The sequence below is a fragment of the Gopherus flavomarginatus genome, chromosome 1, assembly GCF_025201925.1.
Source record: "Gopherus flavomarginatus isolate rGopFla2 chromosome 1, rGopFla2.mat.asm, whole genome shotgun sequence".
NCBI classification, from domain to species: Eukaryota; Metazoa; Chordata; order Testudines; family Testudinidae; genus Gopherus; species Gopherus flavomarginatus.
This window is the reverse complement of record NC_066617.1, coordinates 16,220,199-16,239,616: the sequence shown is the minus strand read 5'-3', so window position 1 is coordinate 16,239,616 and position 19,418 is coordinate 16,220,199. Positions and strand designations below refer to the sequence as shown.

Genomic DNA, 19,418 nt, shown 5'->3' with positions numbered 1-19,418 from the left:
ATCCTAAGGCAAAGAAAATGGAAGAAGAATAGTGTAAAGCAAATATGACTCCATCAGGAGCTCTTTTAACGACTTGAACATCAAAAAGGAATCCTACCAAAGATGGAAACATGGACAAATTGCTAAGCAGCAGTATAAACGTAAACATAAGCATGTATAGACAAAATCAGAAAAGCTAAGGCACAAAATGGTTCTATAAATACATTAGGAACAAGATAAAGAAATAGGAAAGTGTAGGTTCACTACTTAACAGGGAAAGAAAGCGAATGACATATAAGCTCAAGAAGGATCAGGTGTTTAATGCCTATTTACTTCAGTCCTCACTAAAAAGGTTAATGGTGACCCAATACTTAGCACAATATTAACAACAAAGGGGGAGGACGTAAGCAAAACTAGGAAAGAACAGGTTAAAGACTATTTAGATTCAATAGATACACTCAAGTCAATAGGACCTGATGATATAAGAAAACAACTGCAGAACAGAATGCTAAATAAAAAATCTAGACACTTCTAATTCACTCATCATCACAATATTTCCCAGGACGTTGAAGCCAACATTCATTTCTCCTCTATGGTACTTAGGAAGCATAAGAATTTCATTAGAATACAAATAACAAAATCAAAGAATATGCCAATAATATGAGCCATTATTAACTTACCATGCTGTCTCTGTACACATCAAAAACAACTGGAAAGAAGAAAAATTGATTTGTTAGTTTCCAAATATATGTGGTTACACACATCGCTAAGCATAAATAGATAAACAAGCGTTTATAGCACAATGCTCAAGTTTAATATGTCTACAAAACAGAAAGCCCAAGACAGCGCTCATTTAGGATGGAGAGTAGAAACAGTAATAGAAAACTCTTGTTGCCAGTGGATAGACTGGGTTTTCTACAGGTCTTTATTGTTTAATACAGATATTTCCACCCCAAAACATGTTATTAGCTCTTCAAAACAGAAGAGAGCTTGTCTTCAATATTACTGTTTGTACTGTAGTAGCACTTAGAGGCCTTAATCAGGGATCAAGGCCCTATTGTCCTAGCTGTGGTACACACAGAATAAAGAGTCCTTGCCACAAAGAGATTACAATCAGCACCTGATGAAACAAAACAGACAGCGAAAATCAATCGGGGTGCGTGGCTGAGAGAAGGTAGCAGTGAATGAACACTTTTAGTACACAACACAGTAGTCACAGCACACCAACTGCCTAGTGATGTCTATTTTAATACAAACCCGTCACTATTCAGAGATTTAAACAAAACAGTTGTTTCTCCATGTCTATATCTATTTATCTACCTATATCTTTCACAGTAAACTTTTTTGTATTGTTAAACAAATCCATATATTTACTGCGTCTTGGAGCAGCTTGTCCTGGAACCCATAAGAGATGAGGCAATTCTCCTTTTAGTCCTAAATGGACCACAGGATCTGGTCCAAGAGATCAATATAGCTGAACCACTCGGTAATAGCAACCATAATGTAATTAAATTTAACATCCTTGTAAGGGGACAAATGCCAAAGAAACCTACCACAGTACCATTTAACTTCAAAAAGAGGAACACACAAAAATGAGGGAGCTAGTTAAATGGAAATTAAAAGGAACTGTTACAAGGGTGCAATGCCTGGAAACTGCATGAAGACTATTTAAACGCACCATTGTAGGTATGCAAACTAAATGTATGCCCTAAGTGTGTGTCTGTGGGGGGGAGGAGTAAGAGGACCAAAAAAAAAAAAAAAAAAAAAAGCCAGTATGCCTAAACAGAAGAGTAGAAGAGGCAGTTAAAGGGAAAAAAAAGTATCCTTTAAAAATTGGAAGTCTAATCCTAATATAAAGAAGTATAAACTTACAAATTGAGCATACAAGTATAAGAAGATAGGCCAAGAAAGAATTTGAAGAGCAATTGGCTAAAGACAAAAAAAAACTACCAGCAAATTTTTTTTTTTCCCAGTACATCAGAGCAGGAAGCCAGCCAAACAGTAAGTGGGGCCACTGGAGCAGTGGTACTCGACCACGTAGATATCTTCCAGAGGTTCATCAATTCTCTGGAGCAGTGGTCCTCAACCAGGGGTACGTGTAGCACTCGGGATATGCAGAAATCTTCCAGGGGGTTTATCAATTCATTTGAATCAGTGTTTCTCAACCTGGGGTTCATGATCCCCAGGGGGGTCACAGAATAGGTTAAGGGAGGGGGGGTCACAAGTGCAGGGCTGGCATTAGGGGATGACAAGCAGGGTAACTGCCTGCGGCATCACACCACAAGGGGCCACACAAAGCTAAGATGCATGCTTCAGCCCCTGGTGTGTGAGTGGGGGGCTCGGGCTTCAGACTGCTGAAATAGGTACAGTATTTTGCATTGGAGGATCGAGGGGGCAAAAGGAGCACTCAAGAAAACTGAGGCTATTGTGGAGAAGCTAAATGAATTCTTTGCACTGGTCTTCATGGGAGAAGATACGGCAAGTTCCCCACACCTGAACCATTCTTTTTAGATGACAAATCTGATGAACTGTCCCAAACTGATGTGTCAACTGAGAGGTTTTGAAATAAACTGATATATTAAACAGTAATAAGTTACCAGGCCAGACTGTATTCACTCAAGAGTTCTGAAGGAACTCAAATATGAAATTACAGAAATACTACCTGTGGCATGTAACCTATCACTTAAATCAGACTTTGTGCCAGATGACTGGATGGTAACTAGTGAAACACTGATCCTGTAAATTACAGGCTGGTAGGCCTAACTTCAGTACCAGGCAAACTGGTTGAGACTATAGTAAAGAACAGAAATATCAGGCAAATAAATTAATATGATTTGTTGGGGAAGAGTCTACATGGCTTTTGTAAAAGGAAATCATTCCTCACCAATCTATTAGAATTAATTGAGCGTGTAAACAAGTATGTGGACAAATGTGATCCAGTCGATACAGTGTACTTGGACTTTCAAAAAGCCTATGACAAGATCTCTTACCAAAGACCCTTAAGCAAACTAAGTAATCATGCGATAAGAGAGAAGGTCCTCTCATGGATCAGTAACTGGTTAAAAGATAGGATACAAAGGGTAGGAGTAAATAGTCAGTTTTCACAATGGAGAAGGGTAAATAGCAGGGTCCTCCAAAGATCTGTACTGGAACCTGTGCTGTTCAACATACTCAAACGATCTGGAAAAGGAGGTGAACAGTGAGGAGGCAAAATGTGTAGACAATACAAAATTACTCAGAATAGTTAAGTCCAAAGCCGACTGCGAAGATTTATAAAGGGATCTCACTAACTGCGTGACTGGGCAAGAAAACAGAAGATGAATTCAATCTTGATAAAAGCAAAGTACTTCACAATGGAAAACATAATCTCAAATACACATACAAAATGACTGGGTCTATATTAACTGTTACCACTCAAGAAGAATCTTGGAGTCATTGTGACTAGTTCTCTGAAAACATCTGCTCCAAGTGCAACAGCAGTCAAAAAAAAGTAACAATGTTAAGAACCATCAGAAAAGGGTTAGATAATAAAACAGAAAATATCATAATGCCACTATATATATATATATATATATATATATATGTATGCATCTGTGGTACACTCACGCCTTGAACACTGTGTGCAGTTCTGATTGCCCCATCTGAAAAAAGATATATTGAAACTGGAAAAGGTAGAGAGAGAAGGGCAACAAAAAATGATTAAGAGTATGGAACAGTTCCATATAAAGAGAGATTTAAAAGACTGGGACTATTCAGCTTGGAAAAAAGAGACAACTGTGGCAGTCTGTACCTCAAAGCAGCACCCTGGAACCCCCTTATTCACCACTGTGATATAATTGTATGTTTCGTACAAAGTATGCCTTGTGAGGCATTATTTTAAAAGTCTTATTCTGTTGAATGTTAATATCCTGTTGGACTGTATGTGCTATCATCGCATGTGAAGTTATGAAATTTTGCTGAAATATGTTGTGAGGTTGGGAACACCCACAACCAGCATGTAGGTATAACAACGGAGTAACCAGACAGTGTTAATGGCTCACCAGCACCCGTCAAGGAAAGAATCCACTACCCCAGGAACCGAATACAATGGAGACTGTTTGACCCATATCATAGCCAAAGATCTTTCCAGCAAGCTGGAAGAAACGATATAAAGGGGCCATGGCATCGTGACTTGGCCTTACTCCACCCACAACTCAACACCTGGAAACACATCTGGAGGACAAAGATTGTGGACTGGAGAAGATGGTCCCAGGCTGGAAAAGAGTCCCAGCCTGTGTACTGAGGAACTATACCATCTGTCAGGGTGAGACACTGCTTGATTCAAATCCTGTTTAGTTTGTAGAACTCAGACTGCAAATTTATTTTATTTTCAGGTAACCAACTTTGATCTCTACGCTTGTTATTTATAATCTCTTAAAATCTCTCTCTCTGTAGTTAATAAATCTTGTTTATATTTTACCTAAAACAGTGAGTTTTGGTTGAAGTGCTTAGGAAATCTCAGCTCAGCTTACAAAGACTAGTGTGTGTCCTCTCCATACTGAGGGAGGGGCAAGACTGGGTAATGAACTTTCACTGGTCAGGCTTTTGACCAGTGTGAGGCAGTACAGTTATGGGGTGCAAGACTGGGGAACTGGGGGGAATTGGCTGGAGCCGCTCTATTGTTGGTTCATGAGTGGCTGGAGAAGCATTTACGTAAATTCAGTTGGGTATGTCCCTGCCTGTGAATGTCTGTGTAAACGCAGCACCTGTCAGAGGTTTGTAGCTTGGTAATGGCATCACAGAGTGAGAGGGATACCTCAGATTGGTGGGAAAGCGGGTTCAGCGGTCCCACAGTCCAGGTTGCACCCAGGGAACCACATCACAACTACTAATGGGGGGATATGATAGAGATCTATAAAGACATGAATGGTATGGAGAAAGTGAATAAGGATGTGTTATTTGCACCTTCACAAAAAACAAGAACTAGGGGTCACCTGATGAAAGTAATAGGAGCAGGTTTAAAACAAATAAATGGAAGTACTTCATACAATATACAGTCAACCTGTAGAACTCTCTGCCATGGGATATTATGAAGGACAAAAATATAACTAGTTAAAAAAAATTAGATAAATTAATGGAGGATAAGTCCATCAATGACTACTAGCCAAGATGGGAAGGGACAGAACCCCATGCTCTGAATGTCCTTGAACATCTGACTGCCAGAAGCTGGGACTGGATGACTGGGCATGGATCACTCAATAATTGCCCTGTTGTTTATTTCCTCTGAATCATCTGGCACTGGCCACTGCTGGAAAACAGGATATTGGGCTATATGGATCATTGGTGTGACCTAGTATGGCCATTCTTATGTCTTCCTATGCAGAGTTACACAAAGAGACTTTTTGAAAACTCAGGCCATGTTTACATGCAGAAGTTGCACCAGTTTAACTGAAGTCCTTTTAAAAACTGATTTAGTGAAACCATACAGACCTTTGTGTGGTCACACTTATTTCAGCTTAGCTTATTGAAGCTTAGCTTAAACCACTTCCCAATTGACTTTAGCTAAAGTGAAATAAAGCTGACTTAAACTAAAATAAAAGTGTCCACACAGCCGTTTGCACCGGTTTAGCTAAATCAGTTTAAAAATCACCTCAAGTTAAACCTGTGCAATTTTCTCAGGTAGACAAGCCCCCAGTCTAGCTGTTCATCTGTGCAAGGAATAATGCATAATGGAAAAAGAAACCTGGCATCTCTGCTCAACCAAGCTTATTGATTAACAGAAACAGGAGATGTCAGCACACTTGTTTCATTGATGCAAAAAACTACAGAAACTTCATAGTAAAGTCACATTTGTCAATTTAAATCAGGCCTAAGGCAGTGACGACCGTAAGTCATTGCAATCTGATGGCTGTATGGTGCTCCTAGCCAGTTATCAGTGGACAGGCATTCACATCACAACTGCTACTAAGTGGTACCACTGGTCGGTAATCTTTGCACAATCCAAAATCTAAATGAGGAAGAACACTTGAGCTATTCCCTCTCCCACAGAGGTGCTTCCAGGACAGAACTGAGGTGTTTATGAGACAACTTGCTACACTAGCGCCCACGCTGTAGCTATGCATTCATAGTTAAACTGAAGGCTTCAGATGCAAGGGGGACAAATTCAGCAATTTCACAAGGGGAATTAAAAATTAACGTTTAAGAAAAAGACTTCCACATTCCTCTTCCCTTTTTGGGATAATATTTGGAACATTTTAAAATTATTAGTTAAAAGTTTTTCTTAAAACATTCATCTTTCTATTCTCTAACTGCTATGAATCTGCAGTACTCCAGCTGCAATTATTCAGCACTTCCATCTGGACACGGTACCAATCCAAGTGGAAAAAATTAGCATAAACAACTCTCTTTGTGAACAGCAGAAAAGCTAGGGAAGATAGCCAGAAAAACCAGAACACTATAACTTTAAAAAAAAATGGAAGTGAGAAGAACTTGACCATGTAATAGAAAACAGAATCAATTTGCTACCCAACAGTGAATATTGTAACTGTCAATAGACAAGCTGGAAAAAAAAATGAAAATCAATAGACACAAACAAAAAAACCCTCGCTGTGTGGCGCTTCCTGGAAGTAGGCTTCCATAGAGAGGAGGTCAGCATTTATTAGTGCCTGAGCCCACAGATTTGCAAGACTTCATCAGGTAAGGTCACCCTGAAGTCTTCTTTTCTCCAAAGAGAACTCGGAAGGAGAGCTCTGCCTATTTGATATGAAGAGAAAGACTAAAGAAAGCCAGATTTAAGAAAGAAAGATGGCAGCAACCAGTAGAGAACCTTTTTTTCCCCACAAACTGTACTTTAGGAGCCTAACTCTAGGCACCCATTTTTTTAAAAGATTGGTCTCATTTCTTATATATCAATTGATGACATATTAGGTAAAATCATGTTGGAAATAAAGTAGAGGGAAAAAGCAAGATGATAATCAGAATGACATGATTTTATGTTTGGATTTTTCACAGCTCTTTAGGTCTAGAAACACTATCACATTAGACATTGCTTTCAGGACCACTAGTTTTCTCCAAGGAGAGTGATAAGGATAAACAAAATTCCAGCCTCTGAGAATATCCAGTTTCTTTCATAAGATACCTGTCTCTGCAAGATTAACAACAATAATTCAGTAAAGCATAAGTTGGCATGAAAAAATATCACTTTTTGGAAAAATCAGAGGGTGGGAAGATTGACTAAGTTTGCAAGCCCCTTGGGCAGAGACCATCTCTTTGTTATGCGTTTGTACAGCGCATAGCACAATGAGGTCCTGGTCCATAACTAGGGCCCCTAGGCACTATTGTAGGGGTTCTCAAACTGGGGGTCGGGACCCCTCAGGGGGTCGTGAGGTTATTACATGGGGGGGTCACAAGCTGTCAGCCTCCACTCCAAACCCCACTTTGCCTCCAGCATTTATAATAGTATTAAATATATACAAAAAGGTGTTTTTCATTTATAAGAGGGGTGTCGCATTCAGAGGTGTGCTATGTGAAAGAGGTCACCAGTACAAAAGTTTGAGAACCACTGCACTATGGTAATACAAATTAATAATAAATCTAATCCAGCAAACCATTTAAACATACACAGGCATAACCATTTGACAGGCTTACTGGCCTAGTGAATGAGGAGAAGCAGTAGATGTGATATAGCCTGATTTTAGTAAGGTTTTTGACCCAGTCCCACTGGACAGTCTCATAAGCTACCTAGGGAAATGGCATCTAGATGAAATTCAAACAGTTTTGCATCCATCTCGTAGGAAAGGCTGTAATCAAAGAGTAGTTATCAATAGTTCATTGTCAAACTGGGAGGACGTATCTAATGGAGTCCTGCAGAGGTCTGTTCTGTGTCCAATTCTATTCCATATTTTCATTCATGACTTAGATAATGGAGCGGAGAGCATGCTTATAAAATGTGCCAATGATGCCAAGTTGGGAGAGGTTGCACAAGCATTTGGACGACAGGACCAGAATTCAGATCGACCTTGACAAATCAGAGAACTGGTCTGAAATCAACAAGATGAAGTTCAATAAAGATCAGTGCAAAGTAGTATGTTCAGAAAGGGAAAAAAAAAAAAATCAAATGCACAACTACCAAATGGGGAATAACTATCTAGGCAGAAGAAATGCTGAAAAGGAACAGAGGGTTACAGCAGATCATAGATTAAATGAGTCAGCAATGTGATAGAGTTGCAATAAAGGCTAATATCATTCTGGGGTGTATTAACAAGAGTGTTGTATGTAAGACATGGGAGGTTAACTGTTCTGCTCTACTCAGCAACAGGGAGACCTCAGCTGGAGTACTGTGTTCAGCTCTGGGCACATTTTAAGAAAGATGTGGATAAATTGGAGAGAGTCCAGAGGATAGCAACAAAAATGATAAAACATCTAGAAATCTGACCTATCAAGAAATATTAAAAAACTGGGCATTTGAAGAAAAAGAAGTCTGAGGGAGGAACCCCGATAATCTTAAAACAAATGAAGGCTGTTATAAAGAGTATGGTGATCAACTGTTCTCCATATCCACCAAAGGTAGGAAAAGTAGTAATCTGCTTAATCTGTAGCAGGGGAGATTTAGGTTAGATATTAGGAAAAACTTCTTAATTACCCTTATAGTTAAGCTCTGAAATAGGCTTCCAAAGGAGATCATGGATTCCCTATCACTGGAGGTTTTTAAGAACAGGTTAGACAAACACCTGTCAAGGATGGTTTAGGTTGACTTGGTCCTGCCTCAGTGCAGGGGGCTGGACTAGATGAACTACTGAGGTCCCTTCCAGCTCCATATTTCTAAGATTCTATTACTTTAAACTTGTGAGTAGTCCCATTGAAGTCAATGGGGCTACCCACTTAACATGAGCAACCCACTAACTTCAGCAAGACAACCACATGCTTAAAGTTATGTGCATGCTTGAGTGGTTTGCTGGACTCGGGCCTCAATCCATCCCGTGCCCAGTGTAAGACAGTTTCTTACAGTATTTCCATCAGGTTTTTGACTAGTCTTGGCTGTCCAACAGTCTGAAACACTATTGCACACACTAATAAATAACCTTATCAGGAGATTGTTCCCACTGTGAAATGGTTCGCAATTTCAGTTTTTAAACCACAATACAGTGCAAGTTACTTCTACTACTGCAGTAGGAATCTGTTAAATTACATTCCAGCTATGAAAAGGCCTAAGTAGCTAAAATGATGAATGTCAATATTAAAAAAAAAAAAAAAAAAAAAAAAAAGATTTATAAAGCTTCTTGGAAACAGACTTACAATTTCTTTTTTTCCAAAAGATATCATAGATGTTCTAGTGGCAAACATTTGATAGCTTTTAAATTTTCATAAATAATTGATCCACATACTTTCTTATTAAATGTTATTTCATATATGTTTCCATGCTCAATGTTCAGTTCTGAATGTTTTGTTAAATTAAAAAAAAAATCAATTAAGTAGTTAAACATAAAAGCATCAGCACCCTTTTTGAAAGGACCATTTAATCAATATTTTTACTGAAAGGATCCAGCCTACTCCTTTAGTCATTGTTGGTGACTACTCATCATTTAAGATATTGCATTGCTGTAGGCTCTCATGCTACAGGACTGGCCATTTTTCTCCTGAAATATTTATTAGGGCTGTTAAATGATTAAAAAAAATGAATTGTGATTAATCACACTGTTAAACAATAATAGAATACCATTTATTTTAATAATCTTGGATGTTTTCTACATTTTCAAACACATTGATTTCAATTACAACACAAAATACAGAGTGTACAGAGCTCATTTTATATTTATTTTTATTACAATATTTGCTTTGTAAAAAAGAAATACAGCAGTATTTTTCAATTCCCCTCATACAGGTACTGTAGTACAATATTTTTAACACAAAAGTTGAACTTACAAATGTAGAATCATGTACAAAAAAAACTGCATTCAAAAACAAAACAATGTAAGATTTTAGAGCCTACAAGTCCACTCAGTCCTACTTCTTGTTCAGCCAATCACTCAGACAAACAAGATAGTTTACATTTACAGGAGATAATGTGGCCCGCTTCTTGTTTACAATGTCACCTGAAAGTGAGAACAGGTGTTCTCATGGCACTGTTGTAGACAGCATCGCAAGATATTTACATGCCAGATGTGCTAAAGATTCATATGTCCCTTCATGCCTGAACCACCATTCCAGGGGACATTCCTCCATGCTGATGATGGGTTCTGCTTGATAACTATCCAAAGCAGTGCGAACTGACACATTTTCATTTTCATCACCTGAGTCAGATGCCACCAGCACAAAGTTGCAATTTTTTTTTGCAATTCAGGTTCTCATCAGAGTGTTGATTTTTTAAGACTTCTGAAGGCATGCTCCACACCTCGTACCTTCAGATTTTGGAAGGCACGTCAGATTCTTAAACCTTGGGTCGAGTGTTGTAGCTATCTTTAGAAATCTCACATGGTACTTTCTTTGCGTTATGTCAAGTCTGCAGTGAAAGTGTTCTTACAATGAACAACATGTGCAGGATCATCATTTGAGACTGCTGTAACATGAAATATATATAGGGTGACCAGATGTCCAGATTTTATAGGGACAGTCCCGATTTTTGGGTCTTTTTCTTATATAGGCTCCTCTTATCCCCCACCCCCTGTTCCGATTTTTCACATTTGCTGTCTGGTCACCCTAAATATATGGCAGAATGTGGGTAAAACAGAGCAAGGGTCTTACAATTCTCCCCCGAGGAGTTCAGTCACAAATTTAATTAACACATTGTTTTAACAAGCGTCATCAGCATGGAAGCATGTCCTCTAGAATCGTGGCCGAAGAATGAACAGGCATACGAATGTTTAGTATATCTGGCATGTAAATACCTTGCAACGGCGGCTACAAAAGTGCCATGCAAAAGTCTGTTCTCACTTTCAGGTGACATTGCAAATACGAAGGGGACAGTATTATCTCCTGTAAATGTAAACAAACCTGTTTGTCTTAGTGATTTGGCTGAACAAGAAGTAGGACCGAGTGGACTTGTCAACTCTCAAGTTTTACATTGTTTTGTGTTTGAGTGCAGTTATATAACAACAAATATCTACACTTGTTAAGTTGCACTTTCATGACAGATTGCACTACACTATTATATGAGGTGAATTGAAAGAAACTATTTCTTTTGTTTATCATTTCTGCCGTGCAAATACTTGTAATAAAAATAATATACACTTTGATTTCAATTACAATACAGAATACAATATATATGAAAATGTAGAACAAAAATATTTAATAAATTTCAATTGGTATTCTATTCTTTAACAGTGCGATTAAAACTGTGATTAATTTTTTTAATTGTGATTAGTTTTTTTGAGTTATCCTGTGAGTTAACTGCAATTAATTGACAGCCCTAGTATTTATTTATTTGGGCAGTATTAACCGGTTTACAAATCTGTGCCATGTAAGTATCAGACATAAAATAATTACTACAGTGAACTTCTGTTTAAAGAGATCTTATATAGAAATATAGTCGTCAGATCTCTTGTTTAATGATGTTACAACATCTATGACATGTCTTTTGTAGTGACTGTATTAAACTGAGCGAAATCTAAGAAGACATTTAGAAGACAAGGCATATTCATCAGATGTTGATATTAAAAAAAATCTGAGGTGTGCTGCTATTTTTTTTTTTTGCAGGTGAATTAACTATTGAATAAAAGGTACTTAGATATTTGGTTACCTATTTGCCCCTCTATTTATTTTGTTGGGTACATAATTAACGTGTAATTTTTTCTTTCCGCCAACCTCTAATTTTTTTTTTAAATCATTCCTCTACAGGTGGAAGAAGAACTGGCATTTTCAGTGAATACAAAACTGTCTCAAATCAAAGAACCAAACACTGTGCAAGCAGCAACTAGCATTAGCATGCAGTCAGAGAACAAAAACATTACATAGCTGTCAAGTTAAGATATTGGGAATGTCAAATATTACTTTTCACTGGTATTTCCAAGTAACTGTAGGAAACAATCCTGGGCTGGCAAGCAGCTACACAGGATAATTTGATAGGCCTCATTTCTACTTTCTTGGCCATTAAGTCCCCTTTGAGCCTAGAACTCACACTGAAGTCAATGGGAGTTCCATGAAGAAATGTTTGAAGGATCAGGCCACCAGATTCTATTTTAAAGTTAATTTTTAATAGTGTAACTATTAAGCAATTGGGGACTTCCATAAAACATTTCCCACTTCCCACAATCTTGCTTTCTAATACAAACCTTAAAGAGATACTTACAGTCTTCATCCAAGAATTTATATTGAATATGTTTCTTGAAGAACTCCTGTATACATTTACAGATCTCCTCATTTTGTTTAGAGATATGCTCATAATATTGCGTGTAGTCTCTCTGGGATATACCTGTTATGAATTTAATTAGTTAATTCACTACATATGTACATTTTACAGTTTTTTTTTAAGTGTTACTGAGATGTGAAGAAGTTAGTGGAACAGGATTGAGTTATTAGAAAGATGCACATTGTGATCTATATTTTAAAATACCAATTTCAAATGCATCCATACAACACTCCCAGCTGCTTACTCTTTGGTTTTACTTTCCAATGTTTGAAGATTTTCCCCCACTATCAGACAGACAGACACACACACACACACTCCGGTGGTCTGCCACATTCACTATACGAGGACACTCTCTCGATTTCCCACGTTTTCAGTAACTCCCTTTCCCATCAAAAGCCTAAAGCTGAGTTCTCACTGCATTACTAGCTTGACCTTCAGTGGTTCTCAAGCCAACCCTCCAACGGGAAGCTACCTCAAGCTTAAAATCCCACTTAACTTGAACTAGAGATTTTGTGTGTGGGCACGAGTTGGATTAGGGGCAACACTTGAGTTATACCTGTAGCTAACAATGCTGTGAAAACAAGACCTATGTCAAAGCCTGTCAGGTCAAAAGAAGCTGAGCAAAACACCTTTTTTCAAACACAAATCATAGAGGTCTGGTCTACACTACGCGTTTAAACCAAACTTAGCAGCGTTAAACCGATTTAACCCTGCACCCGTCCACACAACGAGGCCCTTTATATCGATATAAAGGGCTCTTTAAACCGGTTTCTGTACTCCTCCCTGATGGGAGGAGTAGCGCTGAAATCAGTATTGCCATGTCGGATTAGGGTTAGTGTGGCCGCAAATTGACGGTATTGGCCTCCGGGCGGTATCCCACAGTGCACCATTGTGACTGCTCTGGAAGGGAATCTGAATTCAGATGCACTGGTCAGTTAGACAGGAAACGCCCCGCAAACTTTTGAATTTCATTTAACTGTTTGCCCAGCGTGGAGATCTGAGCAGCACAGGTGGCGATGCAGTCCCAAATCCAAAAAGAGCTCCAGCATGGACTGTACAGGAGATACTGGATCTGATCGCTGTCTGAGGAGACAAATCTGTTCTATCAGAGCTCCGTTACAGAAGACTAAATGCCAAAGCATTTGAAAAAATCTCCAGGCTATGATAGACGAGGCCACTGCAGGGACTCAGCAGAGTGCTGTGTGACAAGCGTAATGGAAAGCCAAAGATACAAATGGACGCTCATGGAGGGAGGGAGTGGGGACTGAGGACTCCAGCTATCCCACAGTCCCCGAAAAGCATTTGCATTCTTGGCTGAGCTCCCAATGCCTGAAGGATCAAAAACATTTTCCTGGGTGTTTCAGGGTATATGTCATCAATTTACACCCTTCCCCCTCCTCCGAAAGAAAAGGGAAAAAAAACATTTCTTGCCTTTTTTCAATGTCACCCTATGTCTACTGCATGCTGCTGGTAGACGGGGTGCTGCAGAGCTGAAGACCAGCATCCCCTTCCCGGTAGATAGCAGTCATATTGTACCGTCTGCCATCGTCATCATCAGCCCATGAATACTCCTGGCTGGCCTTGGTGAGGTTGGCCGGGGGCGCCTAGGTAAAAATGGGTATGACTCTCGGTCATTCCCGGCAGATGGTACGGAACAGCTGGTAACCGTCCTCATCATAGCAACCGGAGACTGAGCTCTATCAGCCCCCCCTTTTCATGTCTAAAGAAAAGATTCTGTATTGCCTGGACTATCATAGCAGCTGGAGGCTGCCTCCCCCTCATTTTATCTTACTAAAAAGTCAGTGTTTCTTATTCCTGCATTCTTTATTACTTCATCACACAAATGGGGGGGGATACTGCCACGGTAGCCCAGGAGGGTTGGGAGAGGAGGGAAGCAATGGGTGGGGTTGTTGCAGGGGCACCCCCTAGAATGGCATGCAGCTCATCATTTCTTCAGGATCTCTGGGGCTCTGACATGGAGTAGCTGTGCTCTCTGGTTCTCTAGTACACTCGCCCCATATTCTAGGCAGGACTGACTCTATTTTTAGACAAAACATAAAGAAGGGAATGACCCAGGGAATCATTCCCATTTTTGTCCATGCGCCCCCGGCCAATCTCAGCGAGGCCAGCCAGGAGCACCCATGATGGCAGATGGTACAGAACGACTGATGACCGTCATCTCATCGCCAATTTACAATGGCATGGCAGATGGTGCAATAGGGATGGTAACCGTCTCTGCTACCTTGCAAAGGCACATGAATGCTGCTGTGTAGCACTGCAGTACCGTGTCCATCAGCAGCATCCAGTAGACATACGGTGACAGTGACAAAAGGCAAAACGGGCTCCATGGATGCCATGCTATGGCATCTGCCAGGGCAATCCAGGGAAAAAGGGGGCAAAATGATTGTCTGTCATTGCTTTCATGGAGGAAGGACTGAGTGACGACATTTACCCAGAATCACTCGCGACACTGTTTTTGCGTTGGGCTCTCAACCCAGAATTCCTATGGGTGGGGGAGATTGCGGGAACTATGGGATAGCTACGGGATAGCTACCCACAGTGCAATGCTCCGGAAATCAATGCTAGCCTCGGTACATGGATGCACACCACCGAATTAATGCGTTTAGTGTGGCCGTGTGCACTCGACTTTATACAATCTGTTTTACAAAACCGGTTTATGTAAAATCGGAATAATCCCGTAGTGTAGACATACCCAGAATCATAGAAGATTAGGGTCGGAAGAGACCTCAGGAGTTCATCTAGTCCAACCCCCTGCTCAAAGCGTCAGAGAGACTGAATCAGAAAAGAGGAGTCACAGCTGACTACTGCATCCTGCTGCAGAACACTTATTTTGCTGTGCTGACAGAAGCCAAGGTAGCTCTTTACTTCTGTCTGTACATCCAGAGTCATTGAAGCTAAGCGGCACACAGCTCTGGAAGCAATACTAACTGCTGCAGCTGCACAAGACAAAATGGGAGCTCACTTAACCCTCTTTCAAGGGTATAACACCTCCTGTATAGGAGCTCTTAAAATTATCATCAAAATGATAAAATCTCAAAAGGAAATAGCCTCCGTGAAAATCGAGTGCCATTCCAATGGATTTCTACTTTGACCCTTAAGGTAGTAAGGCTGGATGTTCAGTCTATGTCCATTACTGGCAATTTCATGGCACCACCGAAGCTTTTGGTGACCACATGATTGCCAATCATGTCGCAGCATTCCTTGGTCTGTATGCTTTGTAATTCATGGGTCTTCCATCCTAATAATATGTCCATACCAAGAAAGCCACAAAAACTGAATCAACACTGATTGAGGTGGTTGCTAGGTTCAGCTGAGAATGTCCTCATTTCTGATCTTGTCCTGCCACTTAGTACTGAGCAGCTGATGAAGACAAGAATTGAACATGTCAGTCTGCCACTCTTAAACCTTCCTCTGTGCTCACCTGTCACTGCCATATAGCAGTTAGCACAAGTGTGGCTCTCTAGATTCAAGCTTTAAAGCTAGCTTGACATTATGATGTTCCCACAGAGACCTCTGAAGGCCCTGAAATATGGCAGCGGCTGCTGCTGCTGCTATTTGAATGTGCAGATTCTTTGAGTATCCTCCAGCATTGTCCACAACACTGTGCAAATATTTTTAAATTGCCATCTGCTCGGTGTCCCATCTGGACAGGTTACTACTGAACTGGCTGTAATCTGGAGATGGTGGCTGCTTGATGTTAATGGCCAGGGACTTAATTTAAAAAAAATAATTCCAGCTCTAAAATGGAGTGGGGCAAATTAGCCCCAGCTGCATTCGATGTACGCAGCCAAACCTCTTCTAATGTGGCTATTTTATAGGTAACATCTTTACATAGATGGGAAGGTCCTTTGTCATTACATTTTTAAAATTGGAATTTAGCAGCTAAGGGCCTGTAATACATCTAGAGGGAAATATAGAAGGGGGAAAAAAGATTCTAACTGAAACTCTCAGCATTATATCACACTTATGTTTTATTATATATTTAACCCTTTGGATACCTGCTAATCCTACAGTTAACAAAAGAAGATTGACCTTTTAATCACAGTGAGCAGGAAGGTTATGTGGCCACCTTGTGCCCCAGTTGTTTTCTGGATATTGCAGCTACTTAGGACTCCCTGAAGAAGTCTCTACCCACCCTGCCTACTTCTGCCAGGAAGTTTTTCTCCCATGCTCTTTACTGGATGCAGTGCTGGGCAACCAGCCAGGGCAGAGGAGGCTGGACACAGTGCAGAGAGGGGAGGAACTTAGCTCTGTATAGTGAAAGGGACAGTGGTCATGACTGCTCGTCAGGAGACAAGACACAGTCTAGGATAACAGACAAAATCTAGGAAAGCAGGAAGGCTCTCATTTGATTAAAATTGATAGGCCCTCAGTAAAACGCGTGAAGGGAAAAATGCCTTCATTTATAATGCTCTCAGGTTAAATCCAAATACAGTCTCACAGTATCTTAAAATTGATAGAAAAGCAACTTTCATAATGATTGCTTCACTGGAATGAAACCCAAGGTGTTGTTTCGCTAATTCACTTCAATAGAGTGATCTCTTGTATGCAAAGCTTCATAAAATGATAAGCTGCCTTGCATTTGAGGCTCACAGTTGCAGACATTTTCTTTGTTTAGAAGACACTGGTTTAAATCGGCATCAATAGGGATTATTCAAACCTGATACACTTAACGTACATCTTAAGTGACAGAAGCTTTGGCACCAGATACATAAACACGACCAACTGCACAAAACCCTGCTGAACATTCTATTATTACAGCATGAGTAACTTATGAAAAGAGAAAGCCAAAACCTCTCAATACAGACATATGGATTACAACTGTTTGCAATACTATTAGTAACTAAAATTCAATTAAGTTCACAAGCTCCCTGCTTTACATACATGGATTAAGAACATGCCTGTGAAAAGGTAGTCAATATTCTTATGTTAAATTGCAAGCTCTGATATTGTTTGCTATTACTTCTAATGTCTTCCTTACAACACTGCTGCTAATACACCCCAGAATGATGTCTGCTTTTTTCCCCCAACAGTATCGTGTTGACGACTCATTTAGTTTGTGATCCACTATAACCCCTAGATCCTTTTCTCCAGTATCCCTTCCTAGGTAGTCATTTCCCATTTTGCATTTGTGCAATTCATTATTCCTTCCTAAGTGTCGTACTTTGCATTTGTCCTTATTGAATTTCATCCTACTCATTTCTCCAGTTTGCCAAGATTATTTTGAATTATAATAAGATATTGAATAGAACCAGACTCAAAAAACAGATCCCTGTGGGACCCCACTTAATATGCCTGTACATCTTGACTGTGAACCATTGGCAACTACTCTCTGTGTACAGGTTTCGGAGTGGTAGCCATGTTAGTCTGTATCAGCAAAAACAATGAGGAGTCATCGTGGCACCTTAGAGACTAACAAATTTATTTGAGCATAAGCTTTCATGGGCTAGAACCCACTTCATCAGGTGCATGGAGTGGAAAATACAGGAGCAGGTATAAATACATGAAAAGATGGAAGTTGCCTTACCAAGTGTGAGGGTCAAGTCTAACGGGAACATTCAATTAGCAACAGGAACAACGAGGAAAAAAACCTTCATGGTAATGGAGTAGCCCTTTCAAACAGTTGACAGAACTGTGAGTAAAGTACTGTTGTAGTGGTAAGTGTAGGTAGTAGGAGGGGCCATGTTGAACAGGATGACATTGGGGGAGTAGTGAAGTAACAGTAGGGGGAAATTGGTAGGGGGGAAGGTAGGGGTGGAGAGTTGTGTTGAGTGAGTGGACCGGTATGGAGAGTTTGGGATATTAGGGGTAATGGGAAGGAGGTTTTTGAGGTAAGCTAGTGTAAGTGCTTGAAGTTAGGGGTTGAGGAAAAATTAGTATGGGGGAAGTTAGGTTGTTTTCTCTGAGTACAGTTTTCCAATCAGTTGTGCACCCACCTTATAGTAGGTTTGTCTAAGCTATATTTCCTGAATTTGCTTATGAGAGGGTCATGTGAGACAGTATCAAACGCCTTACTAAAGTCGAGATGTATCATATCTTCTGCTTCCTCCCCCTCCACAAGGCTCGTTACCCTGTCATAGACTAGTTATACCATGATTCGTTCTTGACAAATCCATGCTGCCATTACTTATTATCTTCTAAGTGCTTACAAACTGATTGTTTGATTATTTGTTTTGTTATCTTTTCAGTTACTAAAGTTAAGCTGACTGGTCTATAATTCCCTAGGGTGTTCTTATTCCCCTTTTTATAGATAGGTATTATATTTGCCCTTTTCTAGTCCTCTGGGATCTCTCCCATCCTCCAAGAGTTCTCACAGATAGCCACTAATGGCTCAGAGATCTCTTCAGCCAGTTCCTTAAGTATTCAAGGATTCATTTCATCAGGCCCTGCCAACTTGAAGTTTTCTGATTTGTTTGTTTGAACATGCTGACTTGTTCCTTCCCTATTTTAGCCTCAGATCCTAGCCAGTTTGCACTGATATTCACTGTTAGTCGTTTGATCACTGCTAACCTTTTTCATGAAAACTATCTGACCAAGTGAGTATTCACGCACGAAAGCTTATGCTCCAAAATGTCTGTTAGTCTATAAGGTGCCACGGGACTCTCTGTTGCTTTGAAAGAAAAAAGGCATTGAACACTTCAGCCATTGCTACGTTTTCTGTTATTGTCTTTCCTTTCTCATTGAGTAGTGGGTCTACCCTGTCCTTGGCACTCCTCATGTTCTCATGTATTTGTAAAATATTCTTTTTTGTTACCTTTTGTATCCCTAGCTTAGTTTAATCTAGTTTTTTCTTGGCCTTTCTAATTTTGTCCCTACATGTTTGTTTGGTTGTTTTTTTAAAATATATTCATCCTTCATAATTTGACCAAGCTTTAGCTTCTACTTTTTGTCTGGCTCTTTTTTGGAGTTTTAGGTCATTGAAGATCTTCTGGTTAAGCCAGAATGGTCTCTTACCATAGCTTCTATCTTTCCTATGCATTGGGATAGTTTGCTCTTGTGACCTTAATAATGTCTCTTTAAAAAACTGCCAGCTCTCCTGAATTTTTTTCCCTTAGACTTGCTTCCTATGGGATCTTACCTACCAATTATCTGAGTT

The 19,418-nt window shown here is 39.9% G+C and overlaps 1 protein-coding gene across 2 annotated transcripts in view; it reads right to left on the bottom strand.

Moving 5' to 3' along the window:
- CDC123 (cell division cycle 123) overlaps positions 1-19,418 on the bottom strand; it is an 82,874-nt gene that overhangs the window by 25,646 nt on the left and 37,810 nt on the right. For both annotated transcript variants that reach the window (XM_050936984.1, XM_050936985.1), the window contains exons 9-10: positions 12,242-12,364; positions 660-688 (exon numbers count right to left, since the gene is read on the bottom strand). In XM_050936984.1, coding sequence (XP_050792941.1) covers positions 660-688; positions 12,242-12,364 — 152 coding nt within the window. The remainder of the gene's footprint in view (positions 1-659; positions 689-12,241; positions 12,365-19,418) is intronic.